This window comes from Caretta caretta, chromosome 9 (genome assembly GCF_965140235.1).
Source record: "Caretta caretta isolate rCarCar2 chromosome 9, rCarCar1.hap1, whole genome shotgun sequence".
Lineage (NCBI taxonomy): Eukaryota > Metazoa > Chordata > Testudines > Cheloniidae > Caretta > Caretta caretta.
Genome location: NC_134214.1, coordinates 73,791,059 through 73,812,457, shown reverse-complemented (window position 1 = coordinate 73,812,457; position 21,399 = coordinate 73,791,059). Strand labels below are relative to the sequence as shown.

Genomic DNA, 21,399 nt, shown 5'->3' with positions numbered 1-21,399 from the left:
AGCCTGCCTAGATTGGAGGCAGAAGCAGACTAACCAATCACCTGCAAGCAGGGATTCAGATTTATTGTAAGTGTTTTAGAAACTTTTCCTGAAAGAATCAGCCTAAACTTCATTAATGGTAATGTGATCCATAAGTAAAAAATACAATAAATATACAGGTATTATGTTACTAGATTGCCTCAAAATTATGTATTAAATATGGCATGGTCATTAAGGTGCCAATATCAACTGTAGTTCCACTTACATGAAGAAATAAAAGTTAGGTATGACTAAATTTCAATTCAGTGAGCTCTCACAGGTCAATTTTCAAAGCTGCCCAGTCAAAATCTAGTGCTTCAAAGAGGGGAAAAATTAGGGCTGTCAACTGCAGTTAAGTCACGTGATTAAATAAAATTAATCGCAATTAATCAGTTTTAATCAGACTGCTAAACAATAGAATACCAATTGAAATGTATTAAATATTGTGGATATTTTCTACAGTTTCAAATATATCAATTTTAATTACAACACAGAATACAAAGTGTACAGTGCTCACTTTATATTTTTATTACAAATTTGCACTGTAAAAATTATTTAAAAAATCTTATTTTTCAGTTCACTTCATACAAGTACTGTAGTGCAATCTTCATCGTGAAAGTGCAACTTACAAATAGATTTCTTTTTGAATACATAACTGCACTCAAAAACAAAACAGTGTAAAACTTCAAAGCCTACAAATCCACTCAGTCCTACTTCTTATTCAGCAAGCCACTAAGACAAACAAGTTTGTTTACATTTACGGGAAATAATGCTGCCTGCTTCTTATCTATGTCACCAGAAAGTGAGAACAGGTGTTCAACATGGCACTTTTGTAGCCAGCATTGCAAAGTATTTACATTCGTATGCCCCTTCATGCTTCAGCCACCATTCCAGAGAACATGCTTCCATGCTGACGACGCATGTTAAAAAAAACAGTATTAATTAAATTTGTGATTGAAATCCTTGGGGGAGAATTGTATGCCTCCTGCTCTGTTTTACCTCCATTCTGCTATATATTTCATGTTACGGCAGTCTCGGAGGATGACCCAGCACATGTTTGTTTTAAGAACTCTTTCACTGCAGATTTGACAAAACCCAAAAATGGTACCAATGGGAGATTTCTAATGACAGATACAGCACTCGACCCAAGGTTTAAGAATCTGAAGTGCCTTCCAAAATCTCAGAGGGACTAGGTGTGGAGCATGCTTTCAGATGTCTTAAAAGAGCAACACTCCAATGTGGAAGCTACAGAACCCGAACCATCAAAAAAGAAAATCAACCTTGCGCTGGTGGCATCTGACTCAGATGATGAAAATGAACATGCAAGGTCCGCACTGTTTTGGATCATTATCGAGCAGAACCCATCATCAGCATGGACACGTGTCCTCTGGAATGGTGGCTGAAGCATAAAGGACATATGAATCTTTAGCACATCTGGCACGTAAATATCTTGCAATGCTGGCTACGACAGTGCCATGTGAATGCCTATTCTCACTTTCAGGTGACACTGTAAACAAGAACCAAGCAGAATTATCTCCTGCAAATGTAAACAAACTTGTTTGTCTGAGCAACTGGCTGAACAAGAAGTAGGACACAGTGGACTTGTTGGCTCTAAAGTTTTACACTGTTTTGTTTTTGAGGGCAGTTTGTTTTTTTACACATAATTCTACATTTGTAGGTTCAAATTTCATGATAAAGAGATTACACTACAGTACTTGTATTGGGGGAACTGAAAAATATTTCTTGTGTTTTTTACAGTACAAATATTTATAATAAAAAAATATAAAACGAGCACTGTACATTTTGTATTGTGTTGTAATTGAAATCAATATATTTGAAAATGAGGAAACATCCAAAAATATTTAAATAAATGGTATTCTATTGTTTAACAGCCCAATTAGTCGAGATTAATTTTAGTCACCTGACAGCCCTAAAAATAATTCTACAGCAAAAATATATAATTGACCTTAATATAATCCAAAATTTACTTTTAGCTTTTCCACTTCACTGTTTGATTAGCAACTATTTATTATTACGCAATGCCCCACATGTGCAAGGCTCTTTCCAGTAATTACGATGGACAAGTTTCCTGATCCAAGCAGTTTATATAACATACAGCTGCAACTGTTTGTAGGAAGTGTCTTAGTTCCTGAATTACTCAATGGAAATTGGATCTTTCCACTGTACAACTAATATTCTTGTGGCAAATTACATAGGACTTTTGTAGCAAAAGGTTTAAAACATTTAATTCAGTTAAATATATCTATTAAACAAGCCACGAGAGGCACTTAATAAAAAAAGTGTTGGAGGGAACCATTGAGCAAAAGAATGCAGGAAGCAAGCAGGCACTTTCAATACAGCAGTCTTCTGTAATCAGACAGCTGACCCACTGTAGTAAATTTTACTTGTATTTAAACACAGTAACTGCTAATTCTGGTGGAGTTCACTGGATAGTCCTAATAGCAAGATCCCTGCAATAGTTAGAACTTGTAAGGCATTCATGTATTGTGGTGACAAGCAATGCATGAATGCCTAGATTCAAAGTGTAACTAGCTTGTGGATTTTACCAAAAATATATATAAAGCAGGGATCAGCAACCTTTGGCATGCAGCCCTTCAGGGAAATCTGCTGGCAGGCCGGGGCAGTTTATTTACCTGCAGCGTCCGCAGGTTCAGCCAATCGCGGCTCCAACTGGCTGCTGTTCGCTGATCCAGGCCAATGGGGGCTGCGGAAAGTGGCGGCCAGCACATCCCTCAGCCCACACTGCTTCCCGCAGCCCCCATTGGCCTGGCCCGTGGGAGCTATGATCAGCTGAACCTGCCGACGCTGCAGGTAAACAAACTGTACTGGCCCACCAGCAGATTTCCCTGACGGTCCATGTGCCAAAGGTTTCCGATCCCGGATATAAAGTAGCAAAAAGGTTTGGGTTTTTTTGGTGGTAGGTGGTGCTACAGAACACTAAAGCAAGATATTTCTGGTGCTACAGCAGCCGCAAACTGAGTAATTGAATGAAGTATTTAGAAAGGAAAGACTATTCTTGAATTTAAACAAGACGTTCTGATTGTTCAAAGGAAGAAGCAGCACCACATGCCTTTTTAGCTTTTTACCTGATTAAACAGAATCAATCAGCCTCACCAAAGGCTCTTACGCAAAGTAAGCTGCCACCAGAAAAGAGGGAAGGTGCTCTCATGAATTGGTAACTGATTAAAAGACAGAAAACAAAGGGTAGATATAAATGGTCAGTTTTCAGAATGGGGAGAAGTAAATAGTGGTTTTCCCCAGGGGTCTGTTCTGGGACCAGTCCTATTCATAAATGATCTGGAAAAGGGTAAACAGTGAGGTGGCAAAATTGCAGATGATATAAAATTACTAAAGATAGTTAAGACCCAGGCAGACTATGAAAAGCTACAAAACGATCTCTCAAAACTGGGTGACCGGGCAACAAAATGGCAGATGAAATTTAATGTTGATAAATGCAAAGAAATGCACATCAAAGCACAATCCCAACTACACATATAAAATGATGGGGGTCTAAATTAGCTGTTACCATTCAAGAAAGATCTTGGAGCCATTGTGGATAGTTCTCTGAAAACATCCACTCAATGTGCAGCAGCAGTCAAAAAAGCGAACGGAATGTTGGGAATCATTAAGAAAGGGATAGATAATAGGACAGAAAATATCATGTTGCCTCTATATAAATCCATGGTACTCCCACACCTTGAATACTGCATGCAGATGTGGTCGCCCCATTGCAAAAAAGATAGTTTGGATTTGGAAAAGGTTCAGAAAAGGACAACAAAAATTATTAGGGGCATGGAACGACTTCCATATGAGGAGAGATTAATAAGACTGGGACTTTTCAGCTTGGAAAAGAGGCGACTGAGGGGGGATAATGATGGAGGTCTATAAAATCATGACTGGTGTAGAGAAAGTAGATAAGTGTTGTGTACTCCTTCTCATAACACAAGAACTAGGGGGTCACCAAATGAAATTAATTGGCAGCAGGTTTAAAACAAATAAAAGGAAGTATTTCTTCACACAGTGTATAGTCAACCTGTGGAACTCCTTGCCAGAGGATGTTATGAAGGCCAAGACCATAACAGGGTTCAAAAGAGAACTAGATAAATTCATGGAGGACAGGTCCATCAATGGCTATTAGCCAGGACGGGCAGGGGTGGTGTCCCTAGCCTCTGTTTGCCAGAAGCTGGAAATGAGCGACAGGGGATGGATCACTTGATTCCCTGTTAGGTTCACTCCCTCTGGGGCACCTGGCACTGGCCAATGTCGGAAGACAGGATACTGGGCTAGATGGACCTTTGGTCTGACCCAGTAGGGACATTTTTATGTTCTTAATGTCATGGAACTATCAATCAGGAACATCAGAGGGAAAAATATACAGACAGAGGTTTTGTTTGAAAGTGACTAAGATGAATACACGTGCAGGGTAGAACAGCCTCACACCCAACTTCAGTTCATAGATCAGATAACCTGGCAGGGTAACATGAGGGAAAACTCCACAGCTTCAGTAATTTGCTCTTTTGTTCCCAATGTCTGATCTATTAAACTTTAAAACTGAAGTGAGAAACAGTCCAAGTATTCAGAAATATACATATATCAGCTTTCAAACAAAACAAAAAAAAATCAAGTGTCAGACTGATGACTGAAATCATGATCAAGTATTATGCAAGGTTCTCCCTCAAGCAGTATCATAAAAACTTATTTTACAGTGATCATAATAAGCATATTTGTCCATTCCACTCCTCTTTTAGAAGAGTCTCTGGGCCCATTTACCCTGTAGAACCAACAAGCATGGTTCAGTTCCACTAAAATACTAGTCATAACTTAATTTTATTTTAATGATTTCTTCTTAAGTATGATTTAATTCTATTGCTGAATAAATACTTATTCTCTTAGCAGTACCACTTTTTTAAAACTCACTAGCAATTTATAACATTTTAACATGTCGTCTCTGCATACAACTTTTCGGTCTTTCGTGTAGTTCCAAAATTATTTCTCCTGTGATTTACATTATTAGGTTTTATCCAAATAACTCACCAGAGCATATTATAATTTCAAAGAAGTCGGGGAGATGAGCCACTATGACATATACACATGCCCCACACACAGAAAACTATCAATATATACAGTTTTAACTATACTAAAAACTTTTGCATAAACAATTTGATATCACATAGATTAATGATGCTGAAATTGTCTTGAATGGCCAGTTCTCTGAGTACTTACAACTACAAGAGATTAACAGTACTATTTATACACCAAGGACCGGAGGGGTTTGATTAAGGACAAAAATGTCCTGGGAACACTGGATTTGTAGGGATTCTATATAAAGCATAATAAAAACAAATACAGACAATATTAAACCAACATTTCCCAAGATATGAAAAGAAAAGTCACACTGGACAAAATCCACAAAGACAGTTTAGGAGAACAAAAAGATGCAGCTGGTTCTGTTTGACTGATATCTGAGTCTTCCAAGACCTCTCTCCCTCCTTTTTCTTGTTTCCTTGCAGAAAGGTGGTCTAATCCTCCACTATTAATGAAGTTATGTGTTCATCCTGCCGCTAATATAGACATCTTTATATAATTCACAAAAAAGGACTTAATTACACAACACTGCCACATTTTTAGGCACAGGCAATGCATCAGTGACTTTAAAGTGGACAAGTTCTTGGTAATCTGTCCTGTTTCAAACTTTAAATCCTCTTCCTATTGGAATCAAATTTTCTACACAAAAACTACAGAGACATATCTTTCAGATTAGACATACTCAGATGACCAGATAGGTGTTTCCCAATACTCTACACTGGGATTTTTCTCATAATGCTCAAAGCGATTTCAAAATAAAGGCAAACAGGAGTTTAAATAAAACCTGACAGGCTCCCCATTATGCTGGACAGGAGATCTAACATTTGACCTTGAGAGGGGAGGTCTTCTCAACAGAATAACCAACCCATTCAAAATACTCAGCACAGAACTTTGCTCTGGTGTCTGAGAATCTCTGATGTGTGGTAGTCTACCAACCACATTCCATGGGGCTGGAAGCAGGGTTGCAGATTACTAGAGCCTTTATTTTTACCCCACTTCAGTATTAGTAGCATCAGGATCCTAAGCAAGATGATCTGAGAAGTGAAGGGTTCACAGAATTGCAAAACACTCATACTTTACATGAGGCAAGTAGAAGGAGCAGTGCAGAATACCTGTGATGGTGTCTTGTGCTAAAGACATCTGGAGCAGAATCCTGTCAGTTTTAAAAGGACTCTGAAAAGGCTTCAATAGCAGTTGCATTGTCTGAGCAGCTTTTCGATTTGACGTCCAAACTAATCAGGAATTAAATCAGTAAGGACAAGCACTTACTCCAAGCAGAGAAAACACTTGAAAGGCAGAAAGAATGACACCTCCAAGGCAATCAGGTGAAAAAGTCACGGAGAAGGCAAAGAAAAGGGATACCAAAAACTTTAGGTGTGGCAGTGAAAATCAGCTTTGCTCACTTGATACTTAAAAGGATAGGGGATTACCCATTCACAAAAAATGTAGCTCTGTTCCCTCATTTATAAACATTAATCCTACAAGTCAATGCCACTCTGCTAGCCTATGAGAGTAAACAAATATCTTTAGTTACATTTATTTACAAAGATGTCATCATGAAACTAACATAATATTTCAGAAGCTCACAGGAATATCATATGGTCTTATAACAAACTAACCCTGTCCAGCTTTTCCCTATCATGTGCCTAAATATTTGTGTAAAATGAGACTGCTTATTTATGAAAAGGAGAGTAACCAAAATATAAGCAGAGAAAGCAAAAGAGAAAAATTCCTGAGGTACATCCAAAAATATCTTGCAGCAACATTAGGAATTATTCATTTTTTAAAATTCTCTTTTAGATCAGAATCGCTAATGTTCTGCTTCATAATTCACATCTATAATTTTTAGGTTAGCTTTCCAGGATATATCTTAAAAACTGTATTAGTATCTGGAATTGATTTTTTCTAACACTATACTTACATAAGATAAACATAAAATAAAGTACTTACACCACTCCCAGCATATCGAACAATAAATAATAGATTCCCCTGACAGGACTTTGATGACCTGGCAAAGCCCGAGTGCTTTCAGCCAAAATCATATGAAACCATAAATCACTCTTTATTTTATAGAATATTTCAAAATGGATTCCTGCTTTCTACCTTGAAAGTCATTTCATGTGTTATTTATAACCAGTGAAGACCAGAATGGAAAGAAAATTGCATAGAACTAGAAAATTTACTGTGACTGCTTTTATAAAGAATAAACTTTTTTAAAAAAATTAGAATTACTGGCAGACAAAACATGTGAATACAACCACCTTTTAGAGAACAGCATCCTTTATTTTACAGCTTAAACAGAAGCTAACACAGGCCTTCTACAATATCAGACAAGTTTAAGCAATGTTAGTATTACAGTATATTCCAACCGAACAAGGCAATTCAATTTAGGGCGGACACGGCATCCTTAACCTGTGCTGTTACAATATAAAGGCACTACATTAGAGATAGCATCAGTCTTAACTCAGAATGGTTTCTACCGTGACTTCAACGTTATTAAATTGGTTTGTCTATGATTTTCTCTTTTTAATCACCATTTGAAAAGAAGTGTATGAGCCTGAATACTTGACAGTGCCATTCTACCATGTAAATCAAGTAAACAACCTTTTTCTGAAAAGCTGCAATTTTATCTAAGAGCTCATAATGTCCTCCCCCAAGTCTAATAAGTATAACCAGTATTTTAATGTGTCTTAATTCAAAGACTGATCCTGAAAACACATATTAATGTGAATAAATTTACTCAATGGATAATCCCATGGCCTTCAATGTATTACTCAAGTGAGTAAAGTGTTTGCAAGATCAGGTCCTCTGAAATTGGATATTACTTTTCTCAGACAGATTAGGAATTCCTACTCGTTCATTTAAAATACATTTTTTTAAAAAGCAAAGACTGACCAAATTGGCAGTGATGGCTTATGGAATTAATGACATGTATTATATCTGTTAAACAAATCAGGTTTTTCAATTACTAGATATTTTAACCAAAATAAAACTATATACTGTATTCAAAATATAATGATATATGAGAGGCTCTGATAGGATGTTAAAAAGCCTGACTTCTGAAATGTTATGACTAAAAAAACAGAACTCACAAAAAAGATGTTGCTATAGCAGGACAAGCTTGCTTATCATATCTTAATTTCAAACCTGGGAAATTCAAGATGCAGTTAGCAGTTTTGTATTCTATTATATCTGTTGTTCTAAGGAAAGGGGGATTAAGTTTACCTTCACTATGATCATGAAAGTTTTGTTGCTGATTTAGACCTACAATACAGCCAAAAATAGAGCATACATTCTTATACTACACAGCTAATTTATTGCCGGTATATAATTTCCTTTAAAAAAATGAAATTATCTTTCCATTGTATCAGGACAAAACCCCCGCTCTATTTAACTGGTGATCAGGGAAGCCAGTTCCTTCAGTAAATGCAACAACATTTCTCTTTATTTATGAGTATCACGGTATTAATTCAGAAGCTATGAGGAGGAGGAAGAAAAGAAGTGAAGTATTAGATGGAGAACTGATGACCAGAATTTAGCATAAGGTTCCATTTTAATTAAGTTCACCATGGGGAAAACAGTTAAATGAACCTGAAATAAGAACAAATTCAAATCTAATGTCACCACTTAATTGAATCACTAAAATTACCGGATGCACAAATTATATAATCAAAAACAGGAAGAGACCATGCAAGGGTAAAAGGTCTTAATTACTAATATGCATTAAAAAGTCAGCATAAATATTTTAATGTTTTACAAAAATCATGTTTGACAATGAAATACCAATGGCTACACATTAAAAAGTTAACATTAAGTCAACACCAAAAAGCAGAGAAACCCAGAACTGAGGCAATATACTAAAACTGACTACCCACAACAGCCTCTCTCTTTTGCATCTTTTGAACAAGAGCATTTTGGTTTGTTTAGTCATACTGCTATTGCAAAGATTTGTAGATTCATATGCTGCAAGGTTAATAGGGATTTTTTTATCTAATCTGATTTCCTACATAATACTGGCCATAGAATTTCACCCTGAAATTTGTGCATCAAGTCCAGTAACTTGTGATTGAATTACAGCAGTGGTTTTCAACCAGGGACTCCTGGGAGTCCACAGACTATGTCTAAGATTTCCAAAGATGTCCGCACCTCCATATGAAATTTGAGGGGTCTGCAAATGAAAAAAGGTAGAAACCACTGAACCAGTGTATCTTTTTTAGAAAGACTTTTACTTTTGATTTAAAGATTAAGTGATGGAGAATCCACCACATTTCTTGTCAGTTTTTCCAGATGTCTTATTACCCTGTTAAAAATATGTCTGTCTTCCAATATGAATGTGTTTAGCTAATTAAAATACAATGTGCAATATCTGATTGCTTCTAAAGTACAAGGAAAAGGTAGCTAAAATAAAACACACCCCCTCCAAGCCATACAAAATGCAGCTGCTAATATCTTCCTTGTCTTTTGCCCTGCCATAAGGCTCACCTCACTGAATCCTTCCACTGACTCCCTGCTTTCCACCACAACAAACTGCACATCTCTTCAAGGCCCTTCACAACTCTGCCCCTTCCTACTAACCTCTTGTTTCTTACTGTTTGCCCCAGCATGAAAGATGCCTGCCTCCAGCACCCATTTTGTCTGCCTCTCACTAAATGCCACTGTACATTCTTCAGTCCACCCTCATGCATATACTCTTTCTCCTTCTAACCCCTCTTCAAACCCCCATTTCTGCAAGCAGTCGGCCAACTAACAAGTATGGTGAGGGGGCACTTAGGGATAGATTATGGTTCTGAACTACTTAAATATTTTATTGGAAATAAAAATAAGTTTTACAGAGCTAATCTAAGTAATTTATCTCCGTCCCCTTATCTTCCCCTATCTCCATGTTTGCTAGACTATAAACTATTCAGGATAGGGACTGAGTCTCTGAGTGTTTGTAGGGTGCCTAGTACACTATGGCCCTAACCCTACTTCGAGTCTTTGGGCACTAGAAATATACAGGCAAATAAGATGACCTTGATTTGCTTTGAAAAGCCCATGAAATTCTATTCCTACGTTATATCTAAACTTCTGTATTTTGATTGTTATTTTAATTTTTGTATAAATGCCTATGGCTAAGGCTCTTTTATAAATTGAAATAGATAAGATCCAGCATAAACCCACAGTTTAGAAGATGAACAGAGTGTAACTCCTCCTTAATGGCAGATCTATTATATCACTAATTACAGGTAAAAGCTTCCATGCAGCAAGGACTAACCATTCCAAAGGGCATAGCCTTTGTCTTAGAGCACGTCAATTCCTAATTCACAAAGCTTAACCTTCACAACATCAAGGTATTACAAAGATAAAAAATCCCTATTTACCCAGTAATATAGCAAAACTGTAGCTACACTGTCCTCAGGCAGTCTTCATCTTTTAATAATTTCCAGCATTAAAAATAATCTCCCTTGTACAACCACAAGTGAAAGAAATCGAGACACCTTAATATTTCAGTCTAGACATGGCAAATTGTAAAACAAATTATTTGCCATGTACAGCAAGTCAATCATAAGGTTTATACTTGTATCTGTGTACTGGGATTTTATGTTAAACATGAGAACGTGATGGTGAGCAGCCATACTTGATTTTAATTACTGAAACCTGAGTTATCTGAAACATCACAGAGTCACATGAGAAAATGACATGAAGCTTGGGAGATCATCATGATGATGTGGAGGAAACTGCAGAAGGGCTGTCTGGAACTTGTGATTTATGGGCAGGAGCTAGCCGCTCCCTGAAGTCGTAACTCTGCTCTTCTGGGGTCTGAGAACAGAAAAAACAGACTTCCCCTTCAATGCCAAGCTTTAGAAAGCATTTTTCAGAGCTATACAACATTCTAGACTTCTTGCATTTTTCTGGCCTTTGCTCAGACAGAGGAAAGAACTTGTTACTTGTAACCTAACTAAGAAGAGTTGATAGGTTAAAACCTGTCAGCAACACTTTTTTTCAGAAAGTAAATTCACCTCTGCATATTTCCCTAACAAACTGGAAATTCTGAAGCAACATGAGATGAATGGGAAAATATTTGGAAAATGAATACATACAGGAATATTGATTATGCGTGTAATTTTATTTACTATGAACCTATAGACAATGACAAATTTAATTTTATTACTATACCATTTTTTTCTACCTACATCATTTAGGCAGACATTTAGTCTATGGATTTCTTTTTAAAATATTATATTTATACTATGAGATTTTTAAAGTCAATAGTGCACATACACTTGCATGTGCCTAACCTAAGGGTGAGAGAGATACCTAAAGCAAATAGCATCCAACTGGCTGTATTCATGCACATTGGGTATCTAAGTTAGCCACAACAGAGTAAGAAAAATAAGAGAAACCCGTAGGCTTCAGAGTATAAATCAGCCAATAACTTACTAGAGTCAGGAAGTCTTTCCCTATGGGAAGATTATTCCATAGTTGGCAATTATAAGGTATTTTTGCACCTTTCATCAGAAGCATCAAGTACTGGCCACCACTGGAGACAGGACATTGTCGTAGACAGACAATTGATCTGAAACAGTGAGGCAATTGCTTTCTATGTATTTTATGTGACCATGAAAAGCAATAAAACTCCATCATAGGTTTATACTCTGTCCTATTTAGTTTCTTATACCACCCTCAGTACTCTGGTATCCGAGAGGCAAGATGGGTTAGCTTGGTCAAACACTGATTTGACTTTCAGAAAGGGTTTTTTTGTTATGTTTTGGTTTTTTAATTGTTTATACGTCACAGATATGCAATTAATAAGATTAAGCTTTTTCACTATATGTAAAGAAGTGTGTAAAGTGAAACTGAGGCTTGGCTGCTTTTTAATCACTAAATTTTAACAAGATGGAATTTTGATATAGTCTGACTACCACTCCCTCTCATTCTTCTTCACACTATCTGACAACCAAGAATTGAATGGCCAGGGAAACTATTACAGTTTCTTCATTAGGGCCTCAATCCTGCTACTGATCTACACAAATAGCCCATAGGCGTCTCTTGGTTCACCCAAGGATCTTGATTTGGTACCTATAATAGCAGTTATGTTCTCAAATGGAAAAATAGCCAGCTTTTACTATTTTTTGCTAGCCCCTATATTAACTAAGAAATCTTTTGAATAATGCACACACTACAGGAATGTGTTTTTTCAGCTAAACCTTTTAAAGAGAAAGTATTCCCAGAATATGCCATTTAGATATGTCTATCAATACAAATCTCTCTGATTCTCTCATACCCCCAGTTTAAAGGTTCAGAAGACTGCAAGTTAATTTGAATGGCAGACAAGAATTTAATAAAAACAGAATGGATAGAAAAAATTGTTTTAAAAAAAAATCTGACTTTTTTATTTAAATTAAATAGAGGCTTATTTTTAAAAAATAAAACATTTAAAATTAAATTGGAAATTGACAGCGTATGTTAAGGCCTAAATTTATTATGGTCTATTAAAATAATGTAAATTAAATAAAAATAATACTAAGGAGTATGTGTTTGCTGCAAAGTTTTAAAGAAAGTCAAATCCTGAACTGGTGGAAGTCACTAGCTAAGCACTTGGAACCAGAATTTGTTAAATAACTAAACCAGTTTGATAGCAATAGCCTCTTCTGCGTGTGCAGAAAATATTTTCTTCATTTCAGTTTATTCAACTCGTTCAGTTCAATCATTAATTCATTTAAAGTTAAGAAACCACTGTAAGTTGAAAAAGCAGTAGAGCTTGTTCTCTTCCAATCTATGAATAAAAACTAGATGCGAAAAGATGAGTTTTTCTAGTTCTAAAATCCTGAAAGGCACAGTTTCTGGTCACTATCAGTTCAATTCACTAACTACAGTTAAATAGTTTAGATAAAACATATTTTGTGTATTAAAACTGTTTAATAAAACTTTTTTAAAACTTACCCAAAGCATTTAAGTTAGTTTTTTTAAATGCTGTTAATTGAATTTGAATTTCAATCCAAACAAGAACATGACAAATTGAAAGTAAAAAATTAATCTTCTAGTAAATAAGAAAAGATCATTCACCAGTAACATAAGAAATGTAAAAAATATGAATCTGAATAGATGTAAGTCAAGCTATGTACTTGGTTAATAAATATGCATAGATATAGTGTATCCTCCTATTTAGCAAAAAGAGGCACCAAGTTTAGTATAAAGTCCATATTTAGCTGCAAATCAACATGTTTTAATGCTTACCGACCTAGGAGAGTCAATTTTAAGTACAAATGCAAAACTTTATTAAAAATGTATTTAAATCAATGGTTCCTGTTGGCTCCTTTAAATCACTGTTCAAAAAATCAGTTGTTGCTCCGATTTAAATCGCTCCTCCCCAATAAAAAAAAACACAAACATGATTGCTTACATCAAAAGAGAGAGAAAAATTACAGAGATAGAGAGTTCTGATTGAAGAACTGGGGTCAGAGCAGACCCCAAGAAGCTCCACCAAGGTGCCTGGATCCACCCAGCCAGACTTGATTGCATGATTGGGCTCAAAAGCTGGTGACTCTCAAGTAAAGAGGATATATGGGATGGGAATAATCTTAGTTTTGTACAAAATACAGGAACCACCACAATAGTTCAAGGTTTTCTATAATAAGAGCTGTTTCAGCTAGGCCAAAATTAGCATGGAGTTCTATGAAACAACAAATATTTAAACACACCTGCCTGCTCTTAGTTCAGTTATTTGGGCAGAAAATCCTCTTCAAAATGAATACAAAAGGAGAAAATTTTAAGTTTGTTTTCCTGGTAAATAATTTGCTGTGTTTCAATCAGATATTTTAAAACTACCATAAATTGCCTCCAACTAAAACATCAACTCTTGTTTATGTGAGTGAAATTTAGAGAAATTGTCAATATCTACCACATACACTACCTAAGAAGATCCTGTCACCTAAGATTAATTTTTTAAAAGCTTTAAATGCTTAAGGATAATATTTTAACTCAACCAGGAGGAACACCACTTCATATAGGTCTGGTCACAGGAGTATGAGAGTCTATAAAGGCTATAGATACCAAAGGAATACCTGGCCCTGACACCAAGACTTCAGCTCCCCTCTTCCTAGGCACAATTCATGCCTTTTGATTCCCGGTCGCTGGCTCCAACCCATGCCTCAGATCCACAGTCCACTTCCTTCTCCACCTTCTTGTTAAAATCCCAGTCCCATCCTTACCTCAGCAACATGTCCACAGCCTCATGCCCTTGATCTCTGTTCCCTAGCAGCAGCACCAGTCCTTGGTCCCAGCACTACAGTGTCTAATTCTCACCTTGCTCCATGATCCTCTCCAGCCACCTGCTCAACCCCCCTACTTCAGCCTCGTTGCTCTGATTCCCACCCCATAAGTACAGACCTGGCACCCAGTCCTGCCTCCCCCGTAGCCTCAACTCCTCCGACCGTGCCGGCACAACTTCTGTCTCCTACCACCGGCCTCAGTCCCCCGAGCCTCCACGCACAGCTCCCGCCTCTCCGGCGCCACCTCGCCCCTGCAGCTCCACACAGCCCTTCCGACCCCCTGCCTAGCCCCCACCTCTACTGCCCCGCCCACACAGCTCTGCCCCCGCGTCCCAGAGCGCTACAGGCCAAAGCCACAGCCCAGATCCGACCCGAGGGTGCGACTCTCATACCAGTTCCTATCACCACCACATCAAACTCCGAGGGCAGATTGTCCGCCATCTTGGAAGGGGATCGATCACGTGACCTACACTGGCGGAAATAAGCCTGCAATTCAAGGCGGGCTGCTGGCGGAAGCTGCTGCGGCCGCCGCTACGGCTTCGTGCGCTTTGCATTATGGGGAGTGTAGTTCTCGCGGGAGCGAGGCTTCCCTTAAAGGGACGCTGGCGATTTAACGTTCGGGCTCCTGGCTCGCGGATATGCAGCTGCTGGACAAAGCAGGGCAGCGGAGACACCGGGGGACAGAGCTCTGTCTGCGGTGTGCCCAGGGCACTTAGCCTCATGCTCCTCCTGCACCTGCTGTACCCTGATAGGTCTATAGCATGGCTGGGGGCCGGGGGGGTCCCGCAGCGCCGTTCGAAACCCACCTACACGCCTCATAATCCGGAAGACGGGTGTGTCGCCGCCTGCGTCTTTCAGAGGCGGTCACCAAAAAGCCAGGGTCTGTGTGGCTCTTATTAGGAGTCAAGATTTGCCGCACTATCCTTAGTGTAACCGTCCCCTCGCTGCTGCTTTCACTCAGACACTTCCCTCCACAGTTCTGTCCTTCCTGGGGGGAAAGAAAAACAATCTACCGTGGGAAGTAAAAAAGCTCGAAAATTCTCTCTCTGAAAATAGCTAGTCTCCTCTGTCCACCCTAAATTCCTCAGGGTGGCTCCTGATCTACAGTGACTCCGGAAACCACCCAAGTCATACAGTCACAGACAGTACGATCTATCCCGTGGAATATTCTGCCTGCATTTAAATCATCCCATTTCATTTAAAAAGAAAAGGAGTACTTGTGGCACCTTAGAGACTAACCAATTTATTTGAGCATAAGCTTTCGTGAGCTACAGCTCACTTCATCGGATGCATTCAGTGGAAAATACAGTGGGGAGATTTGTATACATAGAGAACATGTTCTCAATGTATACAAATCTCCCCACTGTATTTTCCACTGAATGCATCCGATGAAGTGAGCTGTGTTCTCTATGTATACAAATCTCCCCACTGTATTTTCCACTGAATGCATCCGATGAAGTGAGCTGTAGCTCACGAAAGGTTATGCTCTAATAAATTGGTTAGTCTCTAAGGTGCCACAAGTACTCCTTTTCTTTTTGCAAATACAGACTAACACGGCTGCTACTCTGAAACCATTTCATTTAGTTGTATGTTACTTCAATATCTTAAATCTTTGTTCATTATCATCATTCTTCCATTCTTTCACATGGCTTAGCCATATTTAAGCATTTTGGTCTTTCCTTGTAGGCTGATTCCTCTAGCTCCACAACAATTATTATTCTTTTGTGAATTTTCTCCAAATTGGCAATATCTTTCTGGTAATGAGATGCCCAGGACTGAATGCAGTATTACAGAGAAAAACCCTTACTTCCTCACTTCATGATTTTATACTTATGCATATGCAACCCAAAACTGGATCAGCCTTTTTTGCTGCCATCTTGTTCGTAATTTGAGGCCTAATTTGTTGTCCAATGTCACTCCTATAGAGACTCTCTTTCAGCATTACTGTTTTCTAGCTTTCTTCCTCTTTATGTGCTTTGGATTATTTTTCCAAGATGTATCTCAATTCGTTATTTTCTTCCAATATTGTCTCTTTAGGTAGGTCCATTTGTATTATTTCTTTTTCCTCACTGGTTTTTGCATCTCCGCCTAATTTAGTATCAGTCGCAAAAGTCATTGGTGTGCTGTTTAATGCCTTTGCTAGATCACTTACAAAGATACTGCATAAATTGGACAAATCACTGATCCCTAGAGCTAGTTCAATAATGGAAAAATATATGAATATTTTGTGAATCCTATGGCTTCAGATCAATTTGAGTGTACTCAAGCCCTTTAGTATTCATACATTTATGAACTTCTGAAAATGGTCAGTATGAATCAATAATATACACAAATTCAAAATTAAATCCATGTACTTACTTGCAAACACATATTCTAAATACAATTAATGTATTTTACAAATTAAAATACTTGGGTGACCAATTCCAAAGTCTGAGTATTAAATAACCGCACTGGATAATTCACAAAAACTCTATAGACTGAAGTTTGTTTGTTTGTGATACCAAATCAATTTGCAAATAATGGGACTAGTCTGTGTTGGGATTCCCTCTGAGAACTCTTTCCACTCAGCTTCCCAAAAACTCAGTTTGACTCCAGATTTATTCATGCAGGTATCTTTATGTAAGGGGACTGTTCCCCCCTTACTAACATTCAGTGGGGGTGTTTTAGTTGCTAGCTCCCAGTACTAAAAAGGGGGAAGGATCGATGGGGAATCAAGACCCTGAGACTGACAGCCCCCAGGAACAATGGGGAGAGGCCAATGCTCCAGGTCAGCCTGAATGACAGGGCGAGCTGGCTAATCAGGGAGTCAGGAGGCCAGGGAGGTCCCATCTTCCATGTGAGCTGAAATTGCCTAGGTCAGACAGAGTGGGGTGAGCTAAGGAGAAAGCGGGGACCCAAACTGAGCTGGGGAGCAGAGCCGTGCCAGATCCAGAGAGAGCAGACCCTGTCCTGGGAGCAGAGTTGCAGCCCCAAAGCCAGAGGCACAGCCCAGAGAGAGCAGACTTGCCCTGGGAGGAGAGCTGCAGCAACCAGAGCCAGAAAAGCAGCCCACCAAGCAGGTCAGTGCTGAGAGCAGAGTCACGGAAGCAGCCTGCAGAGCAGACCTGCGCTGGGAGCAGAACTGTAGCAACCAGAGCCAGAGGGGCCAAAGAAGCAGCCCAGGGAGCTGGAGGCAGAGCAGCAGAAGCAGCAGTGCAGAGTGGTGGAGCTGGGGCTGCAGCAGTCCGGAGCTGCGTGCGGTGAGCAGCTAGGGAGAGCGAGGGGGACCCTGGGCAGCTGGCCCAGCACAGGGAGACGCCTCAGCCAAGAGGCTCTGCAGGCCAGGCTTGGATCGTAACCCCAACAGGGCGGGGGCGACACTGGGAAGAAGGGTCCTACCACTTAGAGTCTGAGAGCGTGTGGCCACCACCAGAGCAAGTGTCCAACCCACAGCATCCTTACAGCACAGCCAGGGCCTGAGAAGAAGGCCTGGGGCTTACAAGGAACAGAGTGTGAACTGCCCTGACGTTCCAGAGACACTGTTTGTGATGTTCCCTGCCACAGAGCGGGTTGATATTTCCTTTAACCTTTCCCATTTTTCCTTATTCTTTTTAAAATTAATTGTTGATTAAATAACTTGCATTTGCTTTAACTTGTACGTAATGGTCAGTGGGTCAGAGAAGCGCCCCGTGCAGAGAGAGTACCCCGGAGTGGGGACACCCTAGCCCCTGTCCTAGGTGACCACAGCAGGATTGGGTGTCGAGCCCCCCCCCAGGAATCCTGGGCCCAGCCTTGTTGGGGTTACAAGGACTCTGCCAGAAGGAGAGTGGAAGGGGAGTCCTCAAGGGCAGGGAGGCCACTGGGTAAAGGAAGTGGGAGCGAGGACTCAGATCCTTTCACTAGCCCACTTCACAGGGGTAGTGCAGAAGCCAGGAAAGTTCTCCACAATAGCAGGACTATTCCCCCACTTACATTTATTTGGCATATAGCAAAGCCACGCTGAGTTGGTCAGGTCAGGGCATACCACACATCCAAAGTTACACAGAAAACCTCTTCCTTTATATACATTTACACATTACATTACACTTATTATACGTTGCATTATATATTTTGGCATGGCTTGGTTACTTTGTAGGAACTTAGCCCTGTAAAGTCTGCTCTGTCCAAGTGCTGTTCATGCATAATCTGACCTCTAATTTACATTTAGGTTTGTTTACTAATACCAGGATGTTCCTGCTGATCTTAGCTAGCCATCTTGATTCCGGAAGACTGCTTGTTATGACAACTTAACCTTCCATTCACTTTCCCAATCATGCCCGCTATGAAATTGGCAAGTTACTTATGTCACATTACTTACATCAAGCCAGGCCTACGATCTGTGAATGCTTAAAAAAAAGTCAAAATTCATTGAATTACATATTCTGTTAATACAGTTTGACTAGCAGAATATCATTCAATTCTTTCTAACTCACCTCTCCCCAATTTAATACTTTGCATTTGTCATATATTATAACTTTTACACATTTGTTTATGATCCTTTGGCCAGTTTCAAATCTATGTGACAATGTTCATATCCAGCTGATTTTATTTAATGCAGAGAATAAGATTTCATGGACCACTCTGCTGAATGCTTAGTTAAATTACAAATATGCTATTTCTATGGTGCAACTTTATCTTATCCTCTAATTTAGAAATTCTGTCAAAAAGGTTGTCAAATTTGTTTGGTGAGAGGTGTTCTTTAAAACTAATACTGTCCATTTCTTATACTATAAAGTTTAGGGCTAAATTATGATACTCTTACTCAACATATCTTGCCATTTGCAATATTTAATGATTTTTCTCATGATATTTATTTCATTATTTTATTAATGACAAAATGTATTTTATAAAGTCTATCTTAATTTTAATTGTCCACAATTATTTCATTTATTTTGCTTGTTGAAGATAGATTTTAAAAGGGAGCTTAGACTCTCAACCATTTTTAATAATTAATTTAATTCCTTTCCACATTTATTAACAAGCCAACATTACTTCCATTACTGGTATTACTTTGCTCTCTGTTATATTTAAAAATCCCTTCTTAGTTTCCTTAACCCCTTTAGCTAGCATTCACTCCTTTCTTTCTGTCATCATCTCTTTCCTGAAAATCTTAACAGACTCTTAGCAATCATTTCGTTTCCTCCGTCCTTTTCAAGGGAGATATAGGTAAAAGAGTGGTGAAACAAAAGAAAATGTGGCCAGTGTACTATCAGGGTCCCACTGTTGCTACTTCAGGGTGATGCACCAGGAATGACAGGAGATATAAACAAAAACCTTAAGTAGATACAGCTATAGTGATTAAGGTGGGATCCCCAAAGAGACTTAGGAGTTGCCATGCTAAGTGCCTAATTTTTATGTGTCTTGGAAAATCACAGGAACAACACTGTGAATGATCCATAAAGCAAGCAAGGAATCTATACAATGAACTCAGAGAGATGGGCAGCTACGAATGCAATCCACAAAAGCCAATATGCTAGGCGGCGAGCCACCTAAGCTAGCCAATAGGAGATGCAGATGACAGGCCCAGCCCCTCTCTCAGAGATAGTCCTATCCAGGCTGCAAAGAGGCATCTGTCTTTCCTGAGTGATGCACGAATAGGAACCCAGTGCCTGAAGTCAGGCAGCTTAGGCATCTAAGCCACTTCCGACAGGAATGAGTTAGGTGCCTGAGTTGTGCCACACAAAATGGCTGGTGGACTAATCGGTGGTTATGGTGGTGGCCATCTTATAACTTTTAGCCTAATGGTTATTGCACTTGCCTGGGATGTAGGTGATCCAGGTTCAATTCCCCTCTCTCTACCAGAGCAGGAGAAAGAATTTAAACAGGGGTCTCCCCTTTCTCAGGACCGGGCTCTAACCACTGAGCTATGGGATATTCTCTCAACAACTGCTGTTGAACTTGTTCTACTGTGCATAAATAAAGAAAGAGAGATTGGAACAGGGGTACTGGACTTAGGGTCTTCCACCTCCTGGGAGAAGTGTCTAACACCTGGACTACAGAGTCTCTCTCTCTCTCTCTCTCTCTGGCAGTTAGGCACTTACAACATTCAGCAGCAGTTTTGTGGATCGCAGTGGAGAATGGGACTTAGGCACCTAAACCCAAGTCTTAAGCACCTACGTACCTTTGTGGATCTGGGCCTAAGGGCCAGATCTTCAAATGCTCAGCACCCACAATTGGAACCAGATTTTCAAAAGAGCTCAACATCCAGCAAATCCTATTGTAACACTTTTGGCCAGATTTTCAAAGGAGATTGGTATCAAATTTGCTGGACTCTTTTGAAAATCTAGTATTTATTATGGTGCCTAAACGAAAGATGAGCAATTTTGAAAACCCCAGCCTTAGTAATTTAAGCGAGACTAAAAAGAGCTAGGAATACCTACCCTAAGTACAAAAGGATAACATTTAGACAGAGTTTCATTTTTTACTATGCGTTTATTGCTTAGTGAATGTTTAAGCTAAATTCTTAATGTTATTCAAATGTGTGTGTGAATATATTCAAGTCTTAACACCTTAAATAATAAGTAATAATAACCCAACCAGTGGCCTGTTAACACCCTATTACAAGTCCCTTGCTCACACAGCAAAATAATGGAAAAAATGGTAGAAAACAACTAATGGAAACCAGAGACCACCTCAGCCCTAAAGTTCCACCAGACATGGTAAAATTCATACACAACAGAATCCTTGTTAATAGGACACAGGCCAGAAAGCTTAAGAACACAGTGTTCTAGTGGAAAACTTCAAACAACATTAAAGACAAATATAAAATATGTTCACATATCACTGCTTCTCAATAGGCTAAGAAGAAGATGAAGAAAATTAATAGTTATAATATTTAAGGCTAAACAAACAATGATGGATTCTAATGATATAAAAGTAGTAAGACCAAATCTTATGTCCCTTATAATTATCCTAGCAGCTGTTTTGCAAAAACTTGTTTACGGTTTTCCTGTCCTGCAGTCCCTGTAGCCCTATCCTATTAATAAAGGCTATCTTTTCTTTGTTT

General features: G+C 38.9%; 1 protein-coding gene and 1 long non-coding RNA gene across 5 annotated transcripts in view; both read right to left on the bottom strand.

Moving 5' to 3' along the window:
• The window catches only part of CHM (CHM Rab escort protein), a 143,133-nt gene extending 128,291 nt beyond the window's left edge, over positions 1 to 14,842 (bottom strand). For all 4 annotated transcript variants that reach the window (XR_007358399.1, XM_048863807.2, XM_048863808.2 and 1 more), the window contains exon 1: positions 14,768 to 14,842. Coding sequence is in view for 3 of the 4 variants with exons in the window: in XM_048863807.2 (XP_048719764.1) it covers positions 14,768 to 14,816 (49 nt within the window). In the remaining variant the exon portion in view is untranslated. The remainder of the gene's footprint in view (positions 1 to 14,767) is intronic.
• Positions 7,303 to 14,613, bottom strand: LOC142073221 (uncharacterized). Its single transcript, XR_012669972.1, has 2 exons — positions 14,494 to 14,613; positions 7,303 to 10,923 (listed from the first exon to the last, which is right to left on the bottom strand). It is a non-coding gene; the product is annotated as an uncharacterized LOC142073221 (long non-coding RNA).
• Positions 14,843 to 21,399: the final 6,557 nt, after the last annotated feature.